The sequence below is a fragment of the Pogoniulus pusillus genome, chromosome 19 (assembly GCF_015220805.1).
Source record: "Pogoniulus pusillus isolate bPogPus1 chromosome 19, bPogPus1.pri, whole genome shotgun sequence".
In the NCBI taxonomy this organism is placed as follows: Eukaryota; Metazoa; Chordata; class Aves; order Piciformes; family Lybiidae; genus Pogoniulus; species Pogoniulus pusillus.
The window spans coordinates 18,039,374-18,062,069 of NC_087282.1; the positions used below are offsets into that span (position 1 = coordinate 18,039,374).

Sequence of the window (22,696 nt, forward strand, 5' to 3'; positions counted from 1 at the left end):
TATGAATTGGCAAAGCCTTGCATGGAAAATGCTTTAACTTGGTTAATTTGAGGCAGACTGCCCCTGTCCTGCTTCCCCCTGCACACCAGACTGGGGCCAGTGACCTTTAGGAACATGTAATATATAGATGGGACTTCAGTGGTAAATGTGAGAGGTGAAGCCTGCTCAGGGCTGTGAGCTGGTGTCATCACATCAGGCATAAACTCCAACTTAATTTTTGAGGGAGCCCATCAACTTCTGTTGTACTTGTAGAGCTAAGCACCAGTACCAGCTTTTGATACCTGACAAGTATTTTTAGTCCTGCTCTCCCCAACATGAAAGGAGTTCATGACCAAGCCCATTCAGCTGCTGCAACTAACTGGTTGTAAGCTCCCCTTTTTGTTCACGCGTAGGCAGGCACACTGCTGGGCTTCCTGCAAGAACTGTTTCTGCTGAGACCAGTGCCTGTTCTACCCCTTTCCCAGTTAGTTATCTTGCCCTGCTTTGCCTTTGGCAGGAAGGGCTGTTTGTTACCCTCACCCTAAACCTGGCACAGCTTCTGCCCCAACACAACTGCTGTCCAGAAAGTCAGGAACTATTTCACAATCCTGCTGTAATAGCCTACCCGGAGCCCACACCAGCTTCCTGTCCTCCCAGTTAAAATAACCACACCTGCACACCTCTTGCCTATTTATACAATAAGCACTAAGGTTACACTTTTATTTACAAGTTTGAAAAATGTACAGTTTCTTACATGGGTTACTTGTGCAAAGTTAAACTTCTTGACTAACAGACCAATGTGCACACAAAAGACACTGGAACAGTGGACAACACAATTGTAGGTTTCATCCCACACTGCTGCTTAAAGGTACTGTATCCAAATGTACAAACTTAGCCTTACAAAAAAAGTGAGTCTGGACTTACAAATGTTTTGGGTTTTCTTTTTTTTCCAGAGTTGAAAAAGTACTTTCATAAAACTGAGGGAAAACTCAAGCATGCAGCAGTAGCTCACAAACCACAGAGTAATCTACAAAGAGCAGAAACTGCAGAGACTTGCCTGCCCCATGCTTTATTGAAACTTTCCACAACGCAAAGTTGAATCCCAAAGAAACTTATCTTCCTCAGCTAATAAGGGGCAAGAGAAAGACATAAGAAGAGTGAGTCCACCACTGGCACACTTCATTTTTACCTCTTTTTTCCTCAGTGCGGAAAGCCTTTCACTCTGCCTGGTTTTGTCCAATAATGCCTCAGTGACAGGACTATAGAAACACTGAGCAGTCACTGCAGGCATGTCCTTTAAAATAAAACTTAAAAAAGAAAAAAAAAGGGATTGTTTCTCACCCTAAGCAAAGTTCAAAGTACAACTGTAGTGATTTATGTATATCTGTACATAAATCTTGCACGTGAAGTGCAGAACTAAGCAGCATTCCACAGTCTTACTAAGCATTTGAATTTAAATCAATTTAAGAGTTGGGTGTTTTTTTTCTCCCCATGTCTAAGCTGTGGATAAACCAATACAAAAGGAAAATGAGATTTTCTCCACTTGGTACTTACAAATGCAGTGGGGTCTAAACCAATAGTAGAGGTAAATGACCAGCCTGGACACATCAGCACTTTAGTTAATATCAGTTAAAAAATGTGTATGTATATAAACATCCCTTTTATCAAGCTACACATAAGCATCACTGTGTATAACACAATTACAATTAAAAGCTTAGTGTACACTACAGAAATGCACAATACTGCCCTAAGACTGGAGAGGGGCCACAGAAAATGAATTTAGCATCAGTAACTCTTTTGCAAGTAACCCAAGTACAGAACATTTGACTTCAAAGTGGGTGCTTTCTGATGTCCAGGGAGAAGAAGCTTCAGCAAGGGAGGGTGGCAACAGCACAACAGCTATTCTGCTTTCAAAGTAAATGCTAGGAGGAAAAAGATGACTCGGACACTTTGTTTATTTTCCTCATCAACAGAGTGTTCATTTGCATCATCCTGGGTCAACAGTCACGCCAGCTCTGTTCTACTATTGCAGAAACCCGTTTTTCATATTCCCGCTTATTCTCTTGGTATAGCTGAGCTGCCTGGCTGTTTGCTGGGCTGTTAGGATTTGGCTCATCCAATAGAGACTGTGCAAAGAGAAAAGAGATTCTTAGGCAAGTGAAAGCATGCACAGTTCTCCAACACACTCCTTAAAACTGTCTGTACTAAGAAGATGCAGAAGTTAACCCAGAGACAGGCACAGCAGCCTGGGTTATTCACTTGTGAGTTATTGGGATCTTGTGCTATTGCTCTTAACTCTTGGCAGTGCAGGTGACTAATTGACAGCCAGTGACATGGGACCCATCAGTGACCACCTGCTGCCACTATCTGGTCGATGTACAGCTGGGAAGTATTCAGCATGTTAAGGTGCAACTGCTCTACTGGCTGTCAGAGGCAAAAAAACGTGTTTCCCAAAATGTTTCTGTCCAAGCACCCCAGTCTCATTCTGCTTTTTCACACAGTTTTTACCTGTATGGATGTTAAGATGGATGAGACATCATAAGTAGGACTCCAACGATTCTGAAGAATATCCAGACATATACTACCATCTGCATAGACTAGAAAAGGTTTAAGAAGAATGGCTTAAAGTTGTACAGCTACTCAGTTTTTTCCTAACACTGCCTGATCCTGGAACCCTACACACTGACAAACACTACAGAAGTCAAAAGTGCCTGAGACTGAAATCCTGCAATCAAGCCTGTAGGTTGCAAAGAGGTGAAGCTTGTCACCACCAGCTGCCTGAGGTACTTAAAACTCAACCCCAGTTTATTCTTCAACATCAAGCAACTGCAACTACCACTATGGAAAACCATGAATAGATTTTAAGGCAAAAAAAGATTAAGCTACCCACAAGTGAACCAAATAAGGAACAGAAGAAAAAGCTGGTTACGCACAAGGTTTCCCCAGAAACTACCTACAACAGTCAGTGCCTAGTCACCTTTCTCATGGCTTTAGAAAACCCTCCCCTTGGCACACTGCACCCACACACTTGCTTGCCACATTGGAAAGTTTCCAGTATTTCTTCACAAACCTTAGAGCTACAACCTCTAAGGACCAAGGAAGGGGATCAGTTAAACTACTGGACTACCACTGGCTAGAGATGGAAACAAACCAATTGCACTCAGCAGCTGTATGCAGTACTGGCAGACAAAAGTCCAAGGCACTGCTATGTAACTGTAAAATATTCTTCTGTAAGGTTTAGTTACAGACAGCTGAGAGAGAATAGTCTCACCAGTGCTGTGGTGTAGCACCTGCAGATAAGTAGCTCCTTTCACTGCCCCTTTCATTTCACATATTCATCTTTACCACAACCACACAGAACCACACTGGAATTTTGCTAGTTTCTTAGGTAGTGGCTGCTTCTATAATAAATAGACCTTTTCCTACAATACTGTAGCAAGCTATAACTTAACTAACAAAAAAAAAAAGGGGGAAAGCAGCAGTGATTAAGTACTTACCATTTGGATGAAACATTTTAGAGACAAATCTAACAGTAGGTGGCTTATTCGGATATTCTTCTGTGAATTCTATTGTAAGTTTGAAAGTTCCTGGAGTTGGAAGAGAGATAAATTATAACCTTTATTCAGAATTCATTTACACAAGGGATAAGTTACATCCCTCCACAAGCACAGACTGATACTCTTATACGTGCGTACTGGATATTGAATACAAATTGCTCAGTCCTACAATGATTCTTCTACTCTCTTCAGAGTTAATCGTTAACTCTGAAGTCCCAGACAGTACCTGTATAAGAGTACCTCCTGTGACTGACTTTTGTTGCCAAAACCACCACCACCTGTATAAGGAAATAAATCTGCCCTTGAGCTTTCCTTCTACAATGCCTAATTCCAGTGCACAGTGAAAACACCACAAGTGGGTGTAGAACCATCTGTGTAACAGGACATGATTTAATAAATCCTTGAGACTGGAGTATGCTATCATGACAAAGACCTTCTTAATTATTTCCTGTTTAAATTTCAAAAATACATTTTTATCAACAGCTTTAAGGTAAGTAGGTCACATTGGAGAAAAGTAACATTGAAAGCAGCATCCAACTGAGAGGCTTTAAAGGCCTCATGGCTGGCTTTGCGCTAGCCACCTTCCTGCAAGAAAGGCTGAGAGCGGACACAGAAAACTCTGAAGTCCCAATCCAACTGTTCTAGCAGTCTGCACCAAAGTCAGTCCTGGCAGCCCTTCTTAGGCTACGACGGCCTAAGAATATGATGTCTGTCAACTAAGCTGCATAAATATGGGTCCATGGAACTAAGCACTGCTAGTGATTCCATCAGTGACTATCACTCCACACACCCCACCTCCAAACACTCAAGCTTCTCTCTGCCACGGTTATCACCTCAGACCAACCAATCTGGGTGTCAAGTCATAAATTTCCTGGGTGTGCTCAGAAAAAAACACCTGAAGCACCTTTTTATAAACACACAGCTCTCCTGTACTGGGAACATACCTTACAGTAACAGCTGGAGCAAGCTGCTGGAGCACACACACTACCTCTTTTGGGAAGTCATCAGTGTCAGACACGTGTCCCCTACAAGTGCTCAAACTAGAACTCTGGGGTTCATATAAAAAGCTCATCCTTGCTTCCTCCTGTGAGGGATTTTTCCAGTGCTAGTGTAATTGCATTTTTTCATTTGGCTCACAAACATGCCAAAGGCTGGTGGCCAGAGAACAGATTTTTCAATTCCTTTCTTTAAGATCAGTAAAGACCTGTAGCATTTTCCTAGGGACTCCTTCCTTTATAAGGAGATAAACTGTAATATTTTGTTGCAAGAAATGAAGGTCATTGTTTTGACGTTCCAGTTTACATATGAAGACACAGTACAGATACATCAGAGCTTTCTATACAACAGAGGGAAGTCTTAATACCATAAAGATAAGTTTTTGCATGTTTGTTTTTTCTTTAATTACCAGCCTAACAATGTAGGAGCAGAGAGCCACAGCATGCTATCTTATTGTAAAATAAAAGGAACAAAGAGTTCAAACTAGCAGAAGTCTGCAGTGGGGCTTTCCAGCTCCACTCCAGCTAATTGAGAGGCACAGAGCCAGATCTGAGATCAGTTTGAAAGGCAGCACTGGAAAGCTGGTAGTTGCTTCTACCAGCTGCAAACATCAGCTCAGGACTACCATTCCTACCCTGCATGGTGACAGTCTCAAGCAATACTGACTCTACAGAAGTGAATGCTTAAGAGACTTGATTCTAAAGAGACTCCCAGCTCTCCCTGCCCCAGTTCTAGTTCTCAGTATCCTTCTTACAAGGTAGGAAAGCAGGTGCTTTCTTCTATGGAAGAGTGACTAAGCAAACAGAAGGTTCAAAACTGAGTACAAAGAAGCAGAGTTCAACATGCAATCTTGACAGAATGAATACTATTCTGTAACACTGAAGTGAGAGCTGAGGGACACAGAAGATGGCCAAAAAACATGAACACTACTAAAAGGGAAGCTATCTGACCTGCCAGGAACAGGACAGCATTACTTTTCACACAAACCTCAGCAAGTTATTAGATGGCTTCCAGCTGTAATATCTACCTGCTCAAGTTTCCAACTGGCACCTAGCGTGGCAATAGCTCTTTGAAAGCCATTACCATAGTAAGGAAACACCTCCTCATTGAGCTTTATTAAAGGACAAATCCAGAGATACGATGAACCAAACAAGGGTCATTCATAGTGAAGCCCACACAAGTGAGACAGGTATCACAACACACACCAATGGGAATCAGGTCTTCACTTTCCGGTCTCTTCTCAGTCATTTCAGAGGTTTCAATTGGTATTTCTTGTAGCTTACCCTAGACAGTCGATTTTAAAATGTAAGTACTGTAGTTATTGATATTAGGATTGTCATGGATACTGGAACATTCTCCTCGCTCTCTTGGACTTACCTTGTTTATCTGCCTTCCCTACCTCAGAACGTAAGCCTCTGATGCAACTAACAGGGAACCCTCTCCGTGGCCCATATGCCTGCCCAAGTAACCCCTACAAGGGCATCACCAGTGTCCCTGACAGGCCTTTCTCACCACAAGGAGCAGGAAAAGCCCCTGGCTGTTCCACTGCCCGTAAAGCAAGGATGATTCTATGATTCTCCCATGTGGAAGTACAGAATCTGTATTTCATAAGCAAGGCACAAACCATACAGACTGCAGGCACTTTGCTTTCTCTGCCCAAGTCTTCTCCATAATCACAGCAAGGCAGAACACCACAACAGCTGTATTAACCCTTTCCAAGCCAGGAATCCTGCACTAACAATGTCATCATCCAGTTTCAGAGAAACTGGTTTGAAAGACTGGGAGAACCTGGGTTTCCAACACTGTGACAGCACACACAGATGTTTAGATGCCACATACAGACTCTTACAAATATGGTGAATGGCAGGATAAATATTCCCCAGGTCCTACTGCAGACACCTGCAATTGAATCCTCTTAAAGCAGAAGATGGAAGTTATGCTGCTGATCTAAATTAGTAGTTGCTCCTAGGCCAAGGCAGCCTGTTCACCGAGTTGTGAAAACACCCTCTAAAGTCTGGGGGCAGAGGGTAGGGAGGGTTGTTAGCTGTATTATGATGCACAGCAAGTAAACAAATGTGTTTGAACTTGGGGTTTCCAGTTCAGGCAACACTAGAAAAATTCAGAAGCCAAGACTGGAGAAGGATCACAATGTTACGGGTTGGAAGGGACCTCTGGAGATCTTCAAGATTCTCACCAAAATGAGATTAAAAACCTGTAACTCTCACAGTGCTGAAAGTATTGCACCTCTACTTCAACATAAAATAAATTAATAATACACATAGATATTCCACAGGCTACTTGACAAGAAAGTATCTGAAGCCTTACAGTATCTTCAGAAAGTGAAAGAGCCTTGAATGAAAAACACAACACGGCTTCTGAAGAACACTGCCTTGCAATGGCTTCATGAGGATTACTGAGCCCCAGTGTACCTTTCACTCACAAGGACCTGCAGTTACAAAAGAAGCCCACAGTAAAAGCCCAATACTGTCAAATAAAAATTTCCTTAATTTTACCTATGTTAAGCTAAGCTGAATCTGAACTGTGCTGCTCTACCTAGTTAGTGGAAAAGCACAGCTGAGGCACCAACACACCCATATCTCTAGGCACCACTTAGTATTTTGTTATCTTGCACAACGTAAGATATGTCCCAGAGAAAAGGAGATAAGCATATCCTGCCACACAAGACATATCTGTTTCACTGAATGCATGCTGTAAAAACACACACTTTGCTATGAAAAGAGCAATCCATCACACCCCAAGGTTATATTATTAGATCAACCAAAGCAGTAGGACAGCAGCAGCAGACTCAAGCATCTGTTTGAACTTCAAACTGCTGTAAGTGCAACACGTCCTAAGTATCTGACATTAAGACAATACTGCCATAGTGGAAAGTGCAGAGGAAATCAGTATGTCAAGGATCTCAAAAGTAGTCTCCAAACTTCTGCATCTAGAGGGAAATATATGGAAGAAAAGCCCTTATAGCATCTGTTAACCCCATATTGAGACAGACAATCCTGAACATGGAAAGAACCTGCACTATAGCACACTGCAAGGAGATGGCTTTCTGCTTCAAACAGTGAAATCACCCTGTTAGTGGCAGTGCACCAAGAACACACTGAATGAAAGTTTAAGGGACCCTTTCTTGAGGGTTTGTAAGGTAAGAGAATACATTTAGTCTATCTGTTCTGTTATGTGATGCTATGGAATACTCAAGTTCTAAACACCAGACATGTGAAACAACTATTATAGTAAATTTCTTAACTAATCAGATACTTTTTTTTTAATGTAACTGAAGACTTTGGAGCTTCCTTTGGCCTGAAGTATTAAAATCTTAAAAATCTTCTCAGATAAAAAAAAAAGAAGACTCGGCAATTTCCAAGCATGCTCACAGGTGCTACCTCTGAAGATAAACAAGGCACAAAAGGAGTTAGCCAAGAACAACATAAGAGTTAAAGAATTTTTCCTATGCTTTTGTCATGAGTCATGGAGATCTAGGATTAATTATAGCTTGCACTGAAAGTATCTTCAAAAAAAAAGCATCACTGCTTTCGGTTAGACAGTATTTCATGTCAAACGAGTTCTCATAAAGATGCTGAAGTGTTCATACGGCACCAGTAAAGCTGTAACAGACAGGAAGACCAGACAGAAACTACAAGGACACATGTATGTTAAGAGAACCTACTCAGTCATCTTGTAAAGGCAACAAGTAGTTTTAATTTAACACTGAATGATACCTATCAGAGCACAGCAAAGTAGATGAAGGAAAGGAAGGAAAGGAAGGAAAGGAAGGAAAGGAAGGAAAGGAAGGAAAGGAAGGAAAGGAAGGAAAGGAAGGAAAGGAAGGAAAGGAAGGAAAGGAAGGAAAGGAAGGAAAGGAAGGAAAGGAAGGAAAGGAAGGAAAGGAAGGAAAGGAAGGAAAGGAAGGAAAGGAAGGAAAGGAAGGAAAGGAAGGAAAGGAAGGAAAGGAAGGAAAGGAAGGAAAGGAAGGAAAGGAAGGAAAGGAAGGAAAGGAAGGAAAGGAAGGAAAGGAAGGAAAGGAAGGAAAGGAAGGAAAGGAAGGAAAGGAAGGAAAGGAAGGAAAGGAAGGAAAGGAAGGAAAGGAAGGAAAGGAAGGAAAGGAAGGAAACGAAGGAAACGAAGGAAAGGAAGGAAACGAAGGAAACGAAGGAAACGAAGGAAAGGAAGGAAACGAAGGAAACGAAGGAAACGAAGGAAACGAAGGAAACGAAGGAAACGAAGGAAACGAAGGAAACGAAGGAAACGAAGGAAACGAAGGAAACGAAGGAAACGAAGGAAACGAAGGGAGAGAAAATAAATCTGTTCTGAACTTCCCCACACATTGAGCCTATTTCCTACTTCAGCTGACTCACATTGGGACTTACTCACAAAACACTTCCAGCGTCAGTGAAAACACAACCCAAAATAAATGGCAATGGCTCTCCATCAGGGTTTTGACAGTTTTCCAAATACAAGTGTTCCTGAAAACATGATCCAGGATTCAACAGAGAAGCTTGGAGATGGTACATTAAATTAGGCTTGGGGTAGTCAGATTTAGCGATTACAGGCAAGCCCCTACAAGCTAATTTGTGTATTTCTGTAGAACAGCATCGCAATTTAAATCTAGAACACTTCCTTAAGAGGATTTAAAAAAAAAAAAAGAAGATTTCCGCAAGCCCAGCGTGCGGGTGTGTGGTCTGGTGAACAGGCGCCCACGTCCCTTCGCCATCCCCACACCTGTTGCAAAGTCCACCGCACGGACAGACCAAGGCCGAGTCAAACTGCAGCCCTTTACTCCAAGAAAGCCAAACACTGGACCCGCACGTAGCCGCACTTACCGTCCTCGAAAGGGGTCCCCTCGGGCCTACAGGAGGGAAGAAGCAGAGTACAGAGTTACCCCGCGGGCTGCCCAGCTCGGAGCCCCTCCCGGAGGCAAAGCAACAGCGGTCCCCGCGGCCTGCCGCCCCCCGCTTCCCACCCCTGCTCGACTCACCCAAAGATGACGGCGTTCCATACCATGATGTTGTTCTCGGAGGGGGCTCCGCTCACCCCGGCTGGGGGATCCTCCTGCAGCCTATGGGACACAAGGAGGGTTGAGGCGCCGGCCCCGCCGCCCCTCGTACAGCCAGAGGCCGCCGCTGCGCACTTCGCGTAACCCAGGCAGGTAGCTGCCCGCCCCTGCGCCAGCAGCGTAACCCGCCAGCAAGCAGCGTCAACCAGCGCTACGCAACTAGCGGAGCGCACCCTACCTCGCCGCCATGTTGTGCTGCCCCCCTCCTTCCCCGGTAGAGCCGGGCCCTTCGTCGTCCTCCCGCCCGCCCTCCCCTTTGCCCTCAGCCAGCTGCCTCGGTACCTCTTGAAGTCCCGCATGAGGCGCCTACGGGCCGGAGTGGACATGGTAGGCTCAGGGTTATAGATCACTCATACACTATCAGAGGGATGACGGGGCGCCCAAAAACGGCGGCGGCAGCAGCGAGCTCCAACTGAGGCAACGGCAGCGCTGACGAACAGGAGCGATCGCGGCCCCTACCACTCAGCCCGACGCGGGGGGGGTTGAGAGAGCCTAGGCTGCACCGACTCCTGAGCCGGCTGCCGGGCGATCCCAGGACGTACCAATGGCGCGGGGAGGGAGGGCGGAGCCGGATGTGGCTGAGCCCCCCGAGCAGCCGCTACCACCGCGGCGCGGGGGCGGGCGGGGGCGGAACGGGCCGGATGATGTCATGGAGGGAAGGCCGATCCGGCTCCCAGGCACGGAAATGGCGGCCAGTGCGGGGTGGGCTCTGAGCCGCTGCTGCGAGCTGCGCGGCGCCCGGTGCCGGCAGTCGTTTCCTTGCACTTTAGCTTGTGTCGTGTTTTAACTGCAGCCGGCATCAGCCCCGTGCAGCCGTTCGCTCTCTCTCCCCGCGGGGATGGAGAAGGGAACCGGAAAAGTGGAAGAAATGGTGGGTTAAAGTATAGGCAGTCGTAGCAGGTAAAGCAAAAGCTGCACACGCAAACCGAGCGAAACGAGGAGCTCGTTCCCCACGTGCCGTCGGCAGGCAGGTGTGCTCATCCATCCCCGGGCAAGAGCTCCATCACGCAAGCTGGGGGAGAAACAGACGGTGTCACTCCAGATGTCGCCAGCTTTATACGCTGAGCATGACATCATACCGTACGGGATATCTGGTCAGTTGGGTTATCTGTCCTAGTTGTGTTCCCTCCCAAGTTCTGTGCGTCCCTAACCTGCTCACTGGCAAAGCAGTGTGAGGAGCAGAAAAGGTTGAGGTTCTGTTGAAGCACTGCTCAGCAGTAACCAAAATGCCTTCATGTTATCGACACTGTTTGCAGCACAAACCCAAAGCACAGTCCCTTACCAGTTACTGGGTAGGAAATTAACTCTACCCCAACCGAACCCAGTGCAACCTACTATGCCACACACAATTCCACGGAGAGCTTTTTCCGAGGGAAAATATTTTCTGCTGTAATAGGTTTCTATCCTAGCCTCGACTGTATCATCATGTAATATGGCCATGTGGGGAAGCGGCTGTAAAAGACACAGCAGGATCCCCACTGCCTGCCGCAGAAGTTGAAGGAATAAAATCTGCTGTTCTTGTCTTTTCCTGCACTCGCCCAGCTTAAGCAAGAGGGAACGTATGAGCGCTCGGTGCTTGTTTTGGGGGCACTTTGTTCAGTGTTGTGCCTCTCTTGAGCACGCAAAAAAAATCACCATGCAAAAGAAAATCGTTGCCTGCAGTTCAGAGCCGCTCCGTGCCGAACTCAACCGAGCTTGTTTGTGAGGAGAAGTTACATAAAGCCTAACTTCTGCAGTTGTCATTTGCGTTTAATGCAGACCATACTGCACTATCCTGAGGGGCTGGGGAGTTGCTTTTATCCCCTCCGCTGCACACCAACATCCCCCGCTTGCCCTGTCAGGCGGAACAACAGCATTCTGAGACCGTGCCAGAGGCACAGCGATCAGCACCCACAAACGGCTGCTGCTCCGTGACGACAGCGGCTGCGGCTCCGTGTCGGCGGGCGGAGCTGCAGCTGCGGAGGCCGGGCCTGCGGGGAGGCCGCGCCTCAGCGCCGCCATGCCCAAGGTGGTGTCTCGCTCCGTCGTCTGCTCCGACACCCGTGACCGCGAGGAGTACGATGATGGGGAGAAGCCGCTGCACGTCTACTACTGCCTGTGCGGGCAGATGGTGCTGGTGCTGGGTGAGCCGCAGGCCCGGGGCGGGCAGCGGGCGGGGAGCTGGCCGTGGGGGGCTGGGGCAGGCGGCGGGCTGGGTGAAGGCCGCGGTCTCTAGGGCGGGCGCGCCGGCGCCGGGCCCGGCGCTACTGAGGGCCTGGGACGCGCGGGAGGTGGGTGCCTGTCCCGGCCCCGCCGCCAGCCCTGCCGCTGCCCCGCAGACTGCCAGCTGGAGAAGCTGCCGATGCGGCCGCGGGACCGCGCCCGGGTGATGGACGCTGCCAAACACGCCCACAAGTTCTGCAACGCGGAGGAGGAGGAGTGCGTCTTCCTGCGCAGGTGGGCCACGGGCCGGGCCCCGGCCTCTGCCGCCCCTCGGCCTCTGCCGCCCCTCCTTCTGCTGAGAGCCCCTGCGCGGCCCGGGGAAAGCGCTGCCCAGGTCTGCCTTTCCCTCCGCGCACGGGTGGGGTCCATCAGCTCATACTCTTCCTCTCTTCCCCCAGACCAGAAGGCATAGAGCGGCAGTTCAGAAAGAAGTGTGGCAAGTGAGTGGCTGCATCGGCGTGTTAGTGACTCCTAGAATCCGTGAATTAGCAGTAGGAATCCAGAGTCTGCGTTTCCTCACAGGCTCCTGTACTCGTTTCCAGGTGTGGACTGCTGCTCTTTTATCAACACCAACAGAAGAACGCTCCTGTGACGTTCATTGTTGACGGTGCTGTGGTGAAATTTGGACAGGGTTTTGGGAAAACAAACATATATACTCAGAAACAAGAACCTCCCAAAAAGGTAATTTGCTTTAGGGAAGTAAAAAGGCTATCTCTGATTTTCAGAAAGGTGTGACCAAAATCACTTAATGTCAGGCACAGAGGACAGAAAAAAAGAAAAGGATCTCTAAGCAGTAACTCAGTTTAGTGCCTTCTTCCTGTCTGCCTTAAGTTTTCCTTTACAGAGGTCACTGCAGCATGGTTTTCTAGCAATAAAAGAAGGCAAAATAAACTTGAAAACTTTGACTGTCTCTAGGCTTAGCTACCAGGAAGTTTCCATTTGTAAGTAGGTCAGACTGGTAGTCTGCACAGTGAGTCTCAAAGTGGGGCTTATCTGTTATAAATATATGAGTTTTCTTATGATAATGACATCTCTAAGCCCAGAAATCACTGGGGAGATGCCAGCCAAAGCGTTGAGGTAATCTTAAGGACTTGCATGAGAAACCTTAAAAGCTCTGGAGGGGGGAAGTGATGCCTAGTGACACCACTGTTGCCATGATTTAACAGAGTACTCTGCTTCTCACCCAGGTGATGATGACCAAACGGACCAAAGACATGGGCAAGTTCAGTTCTGTCACCGTCTCCACAATAGATGAAGAGGAGGAAGAGATTGAAGCGGTGAGTTGTCTGTCATTGGTGGCAGTCACATTTGAACAGCTGTCTCGGATACTGGTCAGAGCCAGTCACTGTCTCACCATGTGGATGAGGTGGTGTAACTTTGGGGTTTGCTGTTGCAAAGTGACATTGTATGTGTTTCAGAGGGAGATTGCAGACTCCTATGCACAGAATGCAAAAGTGATTGAGAAGCAGCTAGAACGTAAAGGCATGAGCAAAAGAAGGCTACAGGAGTTGGTGAGTGTTTTCTTCACCGTTTAACCCTGACATCTGAGGGAGACTTTCCATGACTTGTTGGACAAAGAACAAGGGAAGGGGAAACTAGGTCACAGCTTTGCAAACCAGAGCACCTCTAGTGCTGTGTTCTCAAGCCTGTTTGGCAGAGTGCGTCTTTGCTATGAGGCATCAGAGCAATCTAAGGCTCTTGTGGAGGATCTGCCAGCTCAGCTGCTACCATAAGAGTCACTTGAAGAATTAATGACAAGAATATCACAGCTGATCTTACCTGCTGTGACAGGAGAGTTGTAGATGGATGGGGGGGAAAAGCAGCTTCCACTTGTCTCCTTAGCAGTTACTCTTAGGCTGTATGATTTTAAAAGTGGTCCTTGTTCTGTACCTCAGGGGAGGGGGGGACTCAGCAAAGAACTTGAGCTACTCTTGCTCCTGATGGGAAAAGCTTGCAGTGGTCAGACAAGAAGACCAAACCTTACTGAAGGGAAAATTACCCAGACATTATTTCATTCAATCTTGATTTTATTTATCAGGCTGAGTTGGAAGCCAAGAAAGCCAAGATGAAAGGAACCCTCATTGATAACCAGTTCAAATGACATGCTGCACGTCTGTGTGTATTTTGAGACAAGGCTACCAGAAGCTATTGTAGATCTGTCAACAAAACAGAAGTAACACACATGTTCAAGGGTAACGTGCTGCAACCAGCTTGGGAGATTAGTACCTCTGTCAGAAGTGATACTCTGGTACCAGTTGTGTAACTGACGGCACAGGAGACTTTGCTGAAATCAGTTTTCTACAGACCCAGATTTATGAGCAAGTGTTCCAGACAGACATTTGCTTTCAGGAAAAGCTTCACTGGGTGCCTTCCTGAGCTCAGTGCACTTTAGATACCTGTCTTTTTATTTTGGCAGTTTTAAAATGTGTATGACTTCCATAAATGTATTACAGCAGTCAAATTGTTACAAAAGTAAGTTCTCTGCCTGTTGTTCTTTTGTTGTTTTAAATGTGTCCAAAATGTGTGACAACTTGAGAGCCAGCAGGTTCTGACACACACTGGAAGGACTTGGATACAAGGTTTGTGGATCATGCTGCTGCTCAACCTGACCAGCAGACAGACTGTCAAAGGTAGCCAGCACATGCTTGGCTGCAGCTCCAAGTCTTAGCTCCTACTGAACGTGAGAAGTCTGCAGTTGCACAGAATCACAGTGTTTGATACAAGAACATGAAATCCAACCCTATTTCAACTATTAAAAACAAAACCCACCTGTTGCTTATACCACTAATGAGTACAAAAATGAAGTTGGAAGCTACAGCTAGGTTGGTAATCATTTCAAGTAGAATACTGTTCTGCAGAACAGTACCACTATTTGGAAGTGTAAAACATGAAGAAGGAAAAATTCTTTTGAATGCAGCGACCACTGAGGACTTGGACAAAGACAACATTAAGAACTGATGTGTAAAGTACCTTGTTTGGGAAATAATATTTTGTGATGTAGTAACAGTGCTCCATAGGCTGTATCTTTGTTACTCAGGATTAAATAGAGTGTTACAGCTTTGAACTGAAGAACTTCTCCTAGGGTATTCTTACTCTACCAAATATCATCAAATAACATCAGCAATGAAAAAGATGCTTCATCTCCCACAGTTATGGAAGACTTCCTGTAATCACAGTTTTTCTGTCTGGCTTTTTAACCCTGACTGGGAAAACTCATGTCTGTTTAGCTTAAGGATGTATCCTTCCTTTCTTTGTGAAAGTAAGGTGTGAGGGAGGGAGAGAGCTGTGGTTCAGAGCTGGCGGGCTGGGATGTGTCTACTGGTCATGTGATAGTTTAATGCCAGGCTGGGTGAGCATGTGTTCAGGTTAACTCAGCTCTGATCTTGTTCACTGCTGATCAGCTGCTAATCTGAAGCCTATTTCCAGAAACCTGTGTCCAGAGCTCTTCAGTTAAGCAGTTAACAACGTGGTGTGTAATGGCTTGGAAAGGGCAGGAGGAATGAGTGGGTACAACTGCGTTACACAAACCCCTTTTACAAGTATGATCACATGGTCCAGACGGGAGGGCTTCTCTGAGACCCAGATGTCTGGATGTTAGTCTCTACAAAAAGTAGGAAGCCTTTTTCCAAGCTGGAGTGAAAAACTTTGAAATCTGAAAACATATTTTGAACCAAACAAGGTCTGCTGGGATGCAGACAGATAGAAGTATGGTCCTGCTTCATGTGACACCCAGAACAAAAGCTGACTTGGGGGTACTGTGATTTACAGTTAGGAGTGACAAAACACAGGGCTTCAAGCTGATGTAGAGCTGTGAAGGGACTTCCAGGTGGGACTAGGACCGTCTTTGCCATTTGATGAGGTGCAAAGAGAATTTGTTGTGTGCGCAGCTCGGCAGAAGTTGTCCAAAATAGCAGTTACCAACTGCCACCAACTTCCTCAGCTGTGCACCTTGAGCTCTGAGGCACTCCTCACAGCACAGCATAAGCACTCCTCCTTGCTGGCTTTCAGATCATCCCATGTTCACTGAATGTTTTTCATTCTCGTCATTAGACATCTACCTAATTTGGCTCAGGATTTGCTCACAGACCCAGTCAGAAGGGGCAGCAGTTTGCTGCACTAGCAGCCCCTAAAATAGTTTTAATACACTCCAGTTATGCAGTCAGTAGCTGAAACTGCAGCACAGGGAACCTAACACAATACATTATATTTGTTACCCTACTAGCTTTAGCTCACAGAAATTTAAATCACATTGTATTTAAGTGACCATAGCAACAGGGAGCACAGGCACCTCGTTCAAATGCTTGATTCAATGTCCTATTAGATAGAACTAGCTGTTCTGCAGAGCTTCTCATGCCTTGAAAGCACCAAGGTCATCAGACCAAAGAAAATTCAGCTTTGGTGCTACCATAAAAGCCAACAAGAGTTTTTATTAATCTTGGCATATTAGGTGATAGTTTCTTTGCTCCATGCCCTTCTTGTGTTGGAGGCTTCAGAATTGGAAACAGTGCTCCAGGTGGGTGCCACAAGAGAGTAGAGCAAGCAAGTCACCTCCCTCAACCTGCTGGCCACACATCTTTTGATGTAGTCCAGAATATGGTTGGCTTTCTGGGCTGCAAGCTTACTCAGGTTGAGCATCTTATCAGCCAGTGCACCTGTAGTACTCCTCAGGCTTGCTTTCTATCCATTCTCCACCCCAGTCCAAGTGCAGGACCTTTCACTTGGCTTTGTTGAAATTTATGAGGTTGGCATTGGCTCATCTCTCAAGCCTGTCAAGGTCTCTCTTCCCTCCAGCATGTCAAGTGCACCACACAGCTTGGTATTGTCAGCAACCCTGCTGAGGGTGTGCTCAGTCCCCGCTGTCCACACTGCAAGTAAAGACATTAAACAGCACTGGCCCCAGCACCACCCCTGCCAAGGAACAACATTCATCGCTTGAAGATCCTTCCTGCCCATGTGTGTCTGCTTGCCCCTGTTCCCCCACCACCCTAGGACACACTGGCCATGATCCTCCCCTCTAGTCTCCATGGCTTAACCCACATGTGGGTGGGATGAGGGCTGGGGGACACTGCTGTCCTCCCTGGTCACTGCAGGGCCTTGTGCCCATCTCCAGCAGATGACAGCAGGGAATCTCAGCCATCACACCTGCCACCTGGGGAGAGCCCCAGAGCCTTGCTCCTGTCTCTGCTGCCATCAGTGCTTCCCAGACCCCCCTGGGAAGATGGTGGCTGCCTCTGCCTTGCTCAGCACCCAAAATGGTGAAGAGTGGCAGCCCCCAGCCCAGCAGTGAAGGCCCAGGCTCACAGCTGATGGGGAGCAAAGGCAGTGCCACCTCACAGCCTGCTGGCACCATGACCAGCCCAGACCATGGAGGCTGGTGTGCACGGAGCCATTGCAAGTGTCCGGCACCTGCTCCAGACACTGACAAGTGTTTCATATGATCCTATCTGCAGCCATGCTGCGTCAACAGCTCCTAAGCCTGGGATTTATGGCCACCAGGCACAGGGCAGGGAGGAAAGCAGTGTTACAGGTGCTGGTCCAGTCCTCCCTGCCAGCAAAGAGGCTGATATGCTGGGCTGGGCACAGCTCTTGTGGAGGTCATCATGACTTATGAGATGGTCAGTACTCCCCACAAGAGAATCATGTTTAAACCAAAAACCCACTCCTGCTCCCTTGGGGAAAAAAAGCCTGGTGGACAAAATCACAGAATCAACCAAGTTGGAAGAGACCTCCAAGATCATCCAGTCCAACCTAGCACCCAGCCCTAGCCAGTCAACTAGACCATGGCACTAAGTGCCACATCCTGTCTTGAACACCTCCGAGGATGGCAACTCCACCACCTCCCTGGGCAGCCTATTCCAATGATAAATCACTCTCTCTGTGAAGAACTTCCTCCTACCATCCAGCCTAGACCTCCCCTGGCACAACCTAAGTCTGTGTTCCCTTGTTCTGTTGCTGATTGCCTGGTAGAAGAGACTGACCCCCACCTGGCTACAACCTCCCCTCAGGTAGTTGTAGACAGCAATGAGGTCACCCCTGAGCCTCCTCTTCTCCAGGCTAAATAACCCCAGCTCCCTCAGCCTCTCCTCACAGTGCTGTGCTCCAGGCCCCTCACCAGTTTCATCACCCTTCTGCCACTGCACAAAGCTTGTGTTAGAAGGACTGCACTCAGCTCCCTACCTTGCTACTGGCTGGCCCTAGTCCCTTTCCTGTGCCTTGGTTTCCCTGCGAGAACAAAGCTCTTAATCCTTCTGTAATGTGCCCCACGGCAGGTAAAAGCAGCAGCTGAACACCCCTAACCTGCTTCTCCATACAAAGCTGTGCCCAAGAATCTGAAGGAAGGGCAGTTTAAACACCCAGGGCCACTCAGGCCAGAGTGGGCTGCCAGCCTGTACTACTCAGCCATGTGGCACAAAGAAAACCCATTGTGGGCTCTGCCCTGCATCTCCCACACATCAGAGCTAAAAAATCTGTGAAATATGTGTTTGGTTCCCAAGTCCCAAAGGCAGTAACTAGTGTGGGTAGCTATAACTCATTTCATAGAATCCCAGGTTGGAAGGGACCACAAGAATCATCTGGCCTGGCCTTTCTTGGCAAAAGCTGTCTTCAGACAAGCTCAGCTCCTCTGTAGCCCGGCACAACAGCCCAGCTGAGCACCTCTGCCACCCATCACAGGGTAGCTGTGCCAGTCTCCCTGTGTCAACTGCCCAGCCATGCATCCCCTCAGGAGGAAAGGTGAGGAAAGGGTGCTCCGTGCTCAGCAACCACCAGCATTTCAGGCCAACTCTTGAACTCTGGTAGAGCTTAGCAGCAAGGGGCAGTAAGAGACAAAAATCATTTAGTTGGCATTTGTGCATCAGGAGACAAGTTTCTGGTAAGGTTGACCAGTGATACAGCTCCCTGCCAGCCTGCTACCTGCTCTTCCTCAGTGTGCTGCCCACAGCCTGTGGCATTGCTCTGCATCTCTTAGGGAAACTTCCAGGCCATTTCCACAGCAGGCAGTGAGGGATCTCACACCACAGGAGCCCAGGAGCAGTTGAAAAGTACCAGCAAACTCAATAGCCTGGCATGAGATCATCTCCCATCATGAATGCCCACACCCAGTCTGAGGGACCCAAGCATGACTACACTGTCTGTGGTGGGACACTGCTGTGCTCTCATGCCTGGCTGCCCCACTTAGATATCTGTAATAGCACCTTTGCAAGACAAGAGCTTCTTTAGCTGCCTCAGGCAGTAGCTAAGATTGGTTTCAGTGATTGTGATCAACTGCTCTGAGCAGGCCTGAGCAGCGAGAAAGAACCAAAGGTGCAGGGGCAGTGAGGAAAGACTCACTGATCTGAAGGGCACAAGACAGGCAGAGCATCCACTCACCACCCCAAACAGAAAGCAGGCAGCTTCACTGGGGTGCCTCACAGGCCCACAGAAATGAGAAGTCCAAACCACACATTGCTCAGTCTTGCAGCGTTTTCCCCATATTACATGAAAGAATTCCCCCCTTCCCTCAGAATCTGAGGCTAGGACAAACTTAAGTTCCAGTGGGATGGGATGAGCCTGGGGATGCAGCTGACAAGCAGAGCCCTGGCACAGGAGCTGTCTGCTTCTGTTCAGCTAACACATTCTCATAGCACTCCACGCGAGGCCGAGGCTAGCCAGAGGCTCTACAGAGCTGCAATTACACATACTATGTTCTCTGGTTGGGTTTCAACATGCCCAAGCAGGCAGCACAGTTTCTAAGCCAGAACACATGGAGCCAGCTCTGCTCCTCTGGGCAGCAGCAAATACTCCTTAGACATTTCTCCATCCTCCCAGATATTCAGCACCCTGGGGAGGGCTGTGCTTTGCAAAAGGTTTAGGCAGTTGGCACCTTGAAAACAAGGCTTCATCGGCTCTGGAAACAGACAGAGCAGAGATAGGACTAGTAGTACAATCAGTGCATTAGATCTCTGGGGTTTCAGGGGAGGTCCACTGGATGCATCCTCTGCAGCTGCCTGTCCCCCATTCTAGCCCACACCACTGGCTTCCACTAGGAAGGAAACACTACACAGCTTCCTAAGCAGCCTGCACTGTGCCAGAGGCCACAGGCAGTTAGCAGGTAGAGAGGTGCGCAGGATGGAAGTGTTTCATCTTCCTCCTCCACAATCACTGCAAATACCTCCACCCCCCTCATGCTGCATCTGCTGCAAGAACAAAGAAGACAGGAAAAGTCGGTTTCAAATTTTATTTCTTTGTACTCTTTAAGCAGGAGTGACTGAAATAGAAACCATGGTGCATCCCATCAGGGGCAATCATTTGATAAAGACAGGGCAGGCACTTGCCCTTGCCCCATGCCAACCTGTACAAACATCAGCCATCAAGGTTTAGTAACTAGAAGGTTTTCAAACAAGTCCATGAACAGTCATAGACTACATATAACAACATGCCAGTTCACAACAGCAAACAACTTATGTGTACTTCTTGATCTCATCATACAGGACTAAGACAAAAGCACCACCCATCCCTCGGAGTACATTCGACCATGCACCTTTGAAAAACGCCTTGGAGCCCTCATCTCGGGCAATCTTCCGCCAGCAGTCAAGAGTGCCACTGTACATTATGTCAGCTGCAGGAGACAGACAGCATTAGAAATGAGATGTCTGTGACCCCCAACATCAGGTCAGAAACAGCTTAGCATTTGCCAGCTTCAGAACCTCAACTGTATCCTATCTCTTGACTGAATTTCTCCAGTATCAGTGCACCACAGAGGACAAGACTGCCCAGGAGATACACTGCTGCATTACCCCCAGCAGGCACCTGAAGGACCGGTTCAAGCAGAAGGCAGCTGCTGTTTACTTTGACACCAACACTTCCAGACCAAAAGCTACTGTATGCCTAGCCAGGCCATGCCTGCTACTAGGGATATCTGTCCTTAGCCCAGACACTAGATTGCAACATCCATGGGCAAGTTCTGCTTTCCCCTCCTACTGACAGATGCCTCACTTGTGCATGACGCCTTACAGGTGTGCTGTGGAGACAAGCTCTTTCATGTCTCCCACCTGACAACCACATCTGCTGCCCTTCTCGCGACTCACTGTTCCCAAGAGGTGAGGATACAGAACCAGGTTGGTGAAAGCCAAGCCACTCTGCCCTCACCTCAGTTCCACCACCAGCTGCTGATTCAGAGATGCTCAGTACTTCCTACACAAGGATGTGGACACTTACCTCCTTTGCGGCCAGACTGCATCATCATGCGACGACGAACAGTATCAAAAGGGTAGGAGACCAAACCAGCAACAGCAGTGACAGACTGAGCAATCATCCAGCTGACAACAATGTGGGTGTTCTTTGGGTCTGGAAGCATACCTGCAGGAGAGGTTTAGATGAGAATGGCAGGTAAGTCATCAATGTCTGCTAAAACACACTACGGGCCTGCTGCAGCCCAGCATCTCCCTTTCTGTATCATTTTGGTCAACCTACCCTTTGCGGTGTCGTAGATGCCAAAGTAAGCAGCTCTATAGATGATGATGCCTTGGACAGAGACACTGAAGCCCTGGTACAGGCCCCTGAGGCCATCCGACCGGAAGATTTTGACCAGGCAGTCACCAAGCCCACTGAACTCACGGTCAGCCCCAGCTTTACCGACGTCCGCTGCCAGGCGGGTTCGGGCAAAGTCAAGGGGGTAGACAAAGCACAAAGACGTAGCGCCGGCAGCACCCCCGGATGCCAGGTTACCGGCAAAGTACCGCCAGAACTGGGTTCGCTTGTCCACGCCACCCAGGAAGATCTGCTTGTACTTGTCCTTGAAAGCGAAGTTGAGGGCCTGGGTGGGGAAGTACCGGATCACATTGGCCAGGTTGCCGCGCCAGAAGGAGAGGACGCCCTGCTCTCGGGGGATGCGCACCACGCAGTCGATGATGCCCTTGTACTGCTTGTCGGCGGCGATCTGCTTGCTGGCGTGCTGCACCTGCGGAGGCCGAGACATCCCTCAGCGGCGCTCCCCTGCGACCCTCTGCCCCCGGCCCGCCGCGATCGCCGCCCTCCCCCCAACTCCTTGAGGCGACCTTGGTGCGGCCATCGGCCCTGTCCCCGGCGCTCACCTGCAGCAGCAGCTTGACCCTCTCGATGGGGGCGACGGCGGTCTTGGAGATGGCGGCCGCCACTCCGCCGGCGAAGAAATCCTTGGCGAAGGACACAGCCGCATCGGTCATGGCGGGAGGCGGCAGCGGGCGAGGCCGGGCGAGGAAAGGCGAGGCGCGGCGCGGCGGGAGGCGGCGCTGCAGGCGGCGCGGGGCGGCTGAAATGGCCGCGCTATATAGGGCCGGCCGCGCGCACGGGGGCGGGGCGCGCCGCGCCGCCGCGTCCCGCTAGCCCATTGGCTGCCGGAGGGGGTGTGGCCGCCGCAGGGGACGGGGTCGCCGCGGCCGCTGGCGGGGGGCACGTGGCCGGGGGCTAGGGGCGTCGGTACCGGCGGCGTTCCCGAGCGGCGCGCACGCGGCCGAGCATCCCCATGGGGCACACACGCCGCACACCGGGTTCCATCCGGCAGCCCCGGGGCAGGGGCTCCTTGCCAGCATCCCGCTGCGCCATCCGACTGCCATCACGAAGGCAATGCAGAAGGCAGCTGGGCGCAGAGCGCGACTGCGACTCCGGCAGGAACGCGGGAGCCTCCGCACCCGTTTTATCTTCAGACATGACAGGACCAAGTCTTCCTGCCCACTCTCACAGAGCCACAGAATCAGAGAATACCAGGTTGGATGCTACCTCAAAGATTATCTGTTCCAACCTTTAAGCTGAGACCCTCCATTCAAAGACTTCTGCCATTACGACCCCCCTTGCTAATATGATGCCCTAGGAGTCATAGAGACCTAAGTATCATCAGTCAACACTGCTGAGCTCAGCCGTGATGGGAGACACTCAGGCG

At 48.8% G+C, this 22,696-nt stretch overlaps 3 protein-coding genes across 3 annotated transcripts; 1 reads left to right on the forward strand and 2 right to left on the reverse strand.

The window, feature by feature from the left end:
- Positions 1 to 662: 662 nt before the first annotated feature.
- On the reverse strand, positions 663 to 10,167 carry UBE2A (ubiquitin conjugating enzyme E2 A). Its single transcript, XM_064159525.1, has 6 exons — positions 9,883 to 10,167; positions 9,523 to 9,603; positions 9,368 to 9,393; positions 3,477 to 3,566; positions 2,488 to 2,576; positions 663 to 2,105 (listed from the first exon to the last, which is right to left on the reverse strand). The coding sequence occupies exons 1-6, from the start codon at positions 9,924 to 9,926 to the stop codon at positions 1,977 to 1,979; spliced, it is 459 nt and encodes a 152-aa protein (XP_064015595.1). The 5' UTR covers positions 9,927 to 10,167; the 3' UTR covers positions 663 to 1,976.
- Positions 10,168 to 11,520: 1,353 nt separating this feature from the next.
- Positions 11,521 to 14,274, forward strand: STEEP1 (STING1 ER exit protein 1). Its single transcript, XM_064159526.1, has 7 exons — positions 11,521 to 11,723; positions 11,919 to 12,036; positions 12,201 to 12,242; positions 12,345 to 12,483; positions 12,990 to 13,079; positions 13,221 to 13,313; positions 13,841 to 14,274. The coding sequence occupies exons 1-7, from the start codon at positions 11,600 to 11,602 to the stop codon at positions 13,901 to 13,903; spliced, it is 669 nt and encodes a 222-aa protein (XP_064015596.1). The 5' UTR covers positions 11,521 to 11,599; the 3' UTR covers positions 13,904 to 14,274.
- A 5,728-nt stretch (positions 14,275 to 20,002) lies between these two features.
- On the reverse strand, positions 20,003 to 22,071 carry SLC25A5 (solute carrier family 25 member 5). The gene is made up of 4 exons (XM_064159527.1): positions 21,873 to 22,071; positions 21,253 to 21,739; positions 20,998 to 21,138; positions 20,003 to 20,398 (listed from the first exon to the last, which is right to left on the reverse strand). Exons 1-4 carry the CDS (start codon positions 21,981 to 21,983, stop codon positions 20,241 to 20,243), a joined length of 897 nt encoding a protein of 298 aa, XP_064015597.1. The 5' UTR covers positions 21,984 to 22,071; the 3' UTR covers positions 20,003 to 20,240.
- Between the last annotated feature and the right edge of the window lie 625 nt (positions 22,072 to 22,696).

Excerpts from the sequence above, each read along its gene's own strand:
- STEEP1 (XM_064159526.1), top strand. The coding sequence starts at position 11,600 with ATGCCCAAGGTGGTGTCTCGCTCCGTCGTCTGCTCCGACACCCGTGAC. Across the intron at positions 12,484-12,989 it reads AACAAGAACCTCCCAAAAAG|GTGATGATGACCAAACGGAC; the intron begins GTAATTTGCTTT and ends CTTCTCACCCAG. Across the intron at positions 13,080-13,220 it reads AGGAGGAAGAGATTGAAGCG|AGGGAGATTGCAGACTCCTA; the intron begins GTGAGTTGTCTG and ends TATGTGTTTCAG.
- SLC25A5 (XM_064159527.1), bottom strand. The coding sequence starts at position 21,983 with ATGACCGATGCGGCTGTGTCCTTCGCCAAGGATTTCTTCGCCGGCGGA. Across the intron at positions 21,139-21,252 it reads CATCTACGACACCGCAAAGG|GTATGCTTCCAGACCCAAAG; the intron begins GTAGGTTGACCA and ends CCTCTCCTGCAG. Across the intron at positions 20,399-20,997 it reads GCAGTCTGGCCGCAAAGGAG|CTGACATAATGTACAGTGGC; the intron begins GTAAGTGTCCAC and ends TGTCTCCTGCAG.
- UBE2A (XM_064159525.1), bottom strand. The coding sequence starts at position 9,926 with ATGTCCACTCCGGCCCGTAGGCGCCTCATGCGGGACTTCAAGAG. Across the intron at positions 9,394-9,522 it reads TGGAACGCCGTCATCTTTGG|GCCCGAGGGGACCCCTTTCG; the intron begins GTGAGTCGAGCA and ends TCCCTCCTGTAG. Across the intron at positions 2,577-3,476 it reads TAAAATGTTTCATCCAAATG|TCTATGCAGATGGTAGTATA; the intron begins GTAAGTACTTAA and ends AACCTTTTCTAG.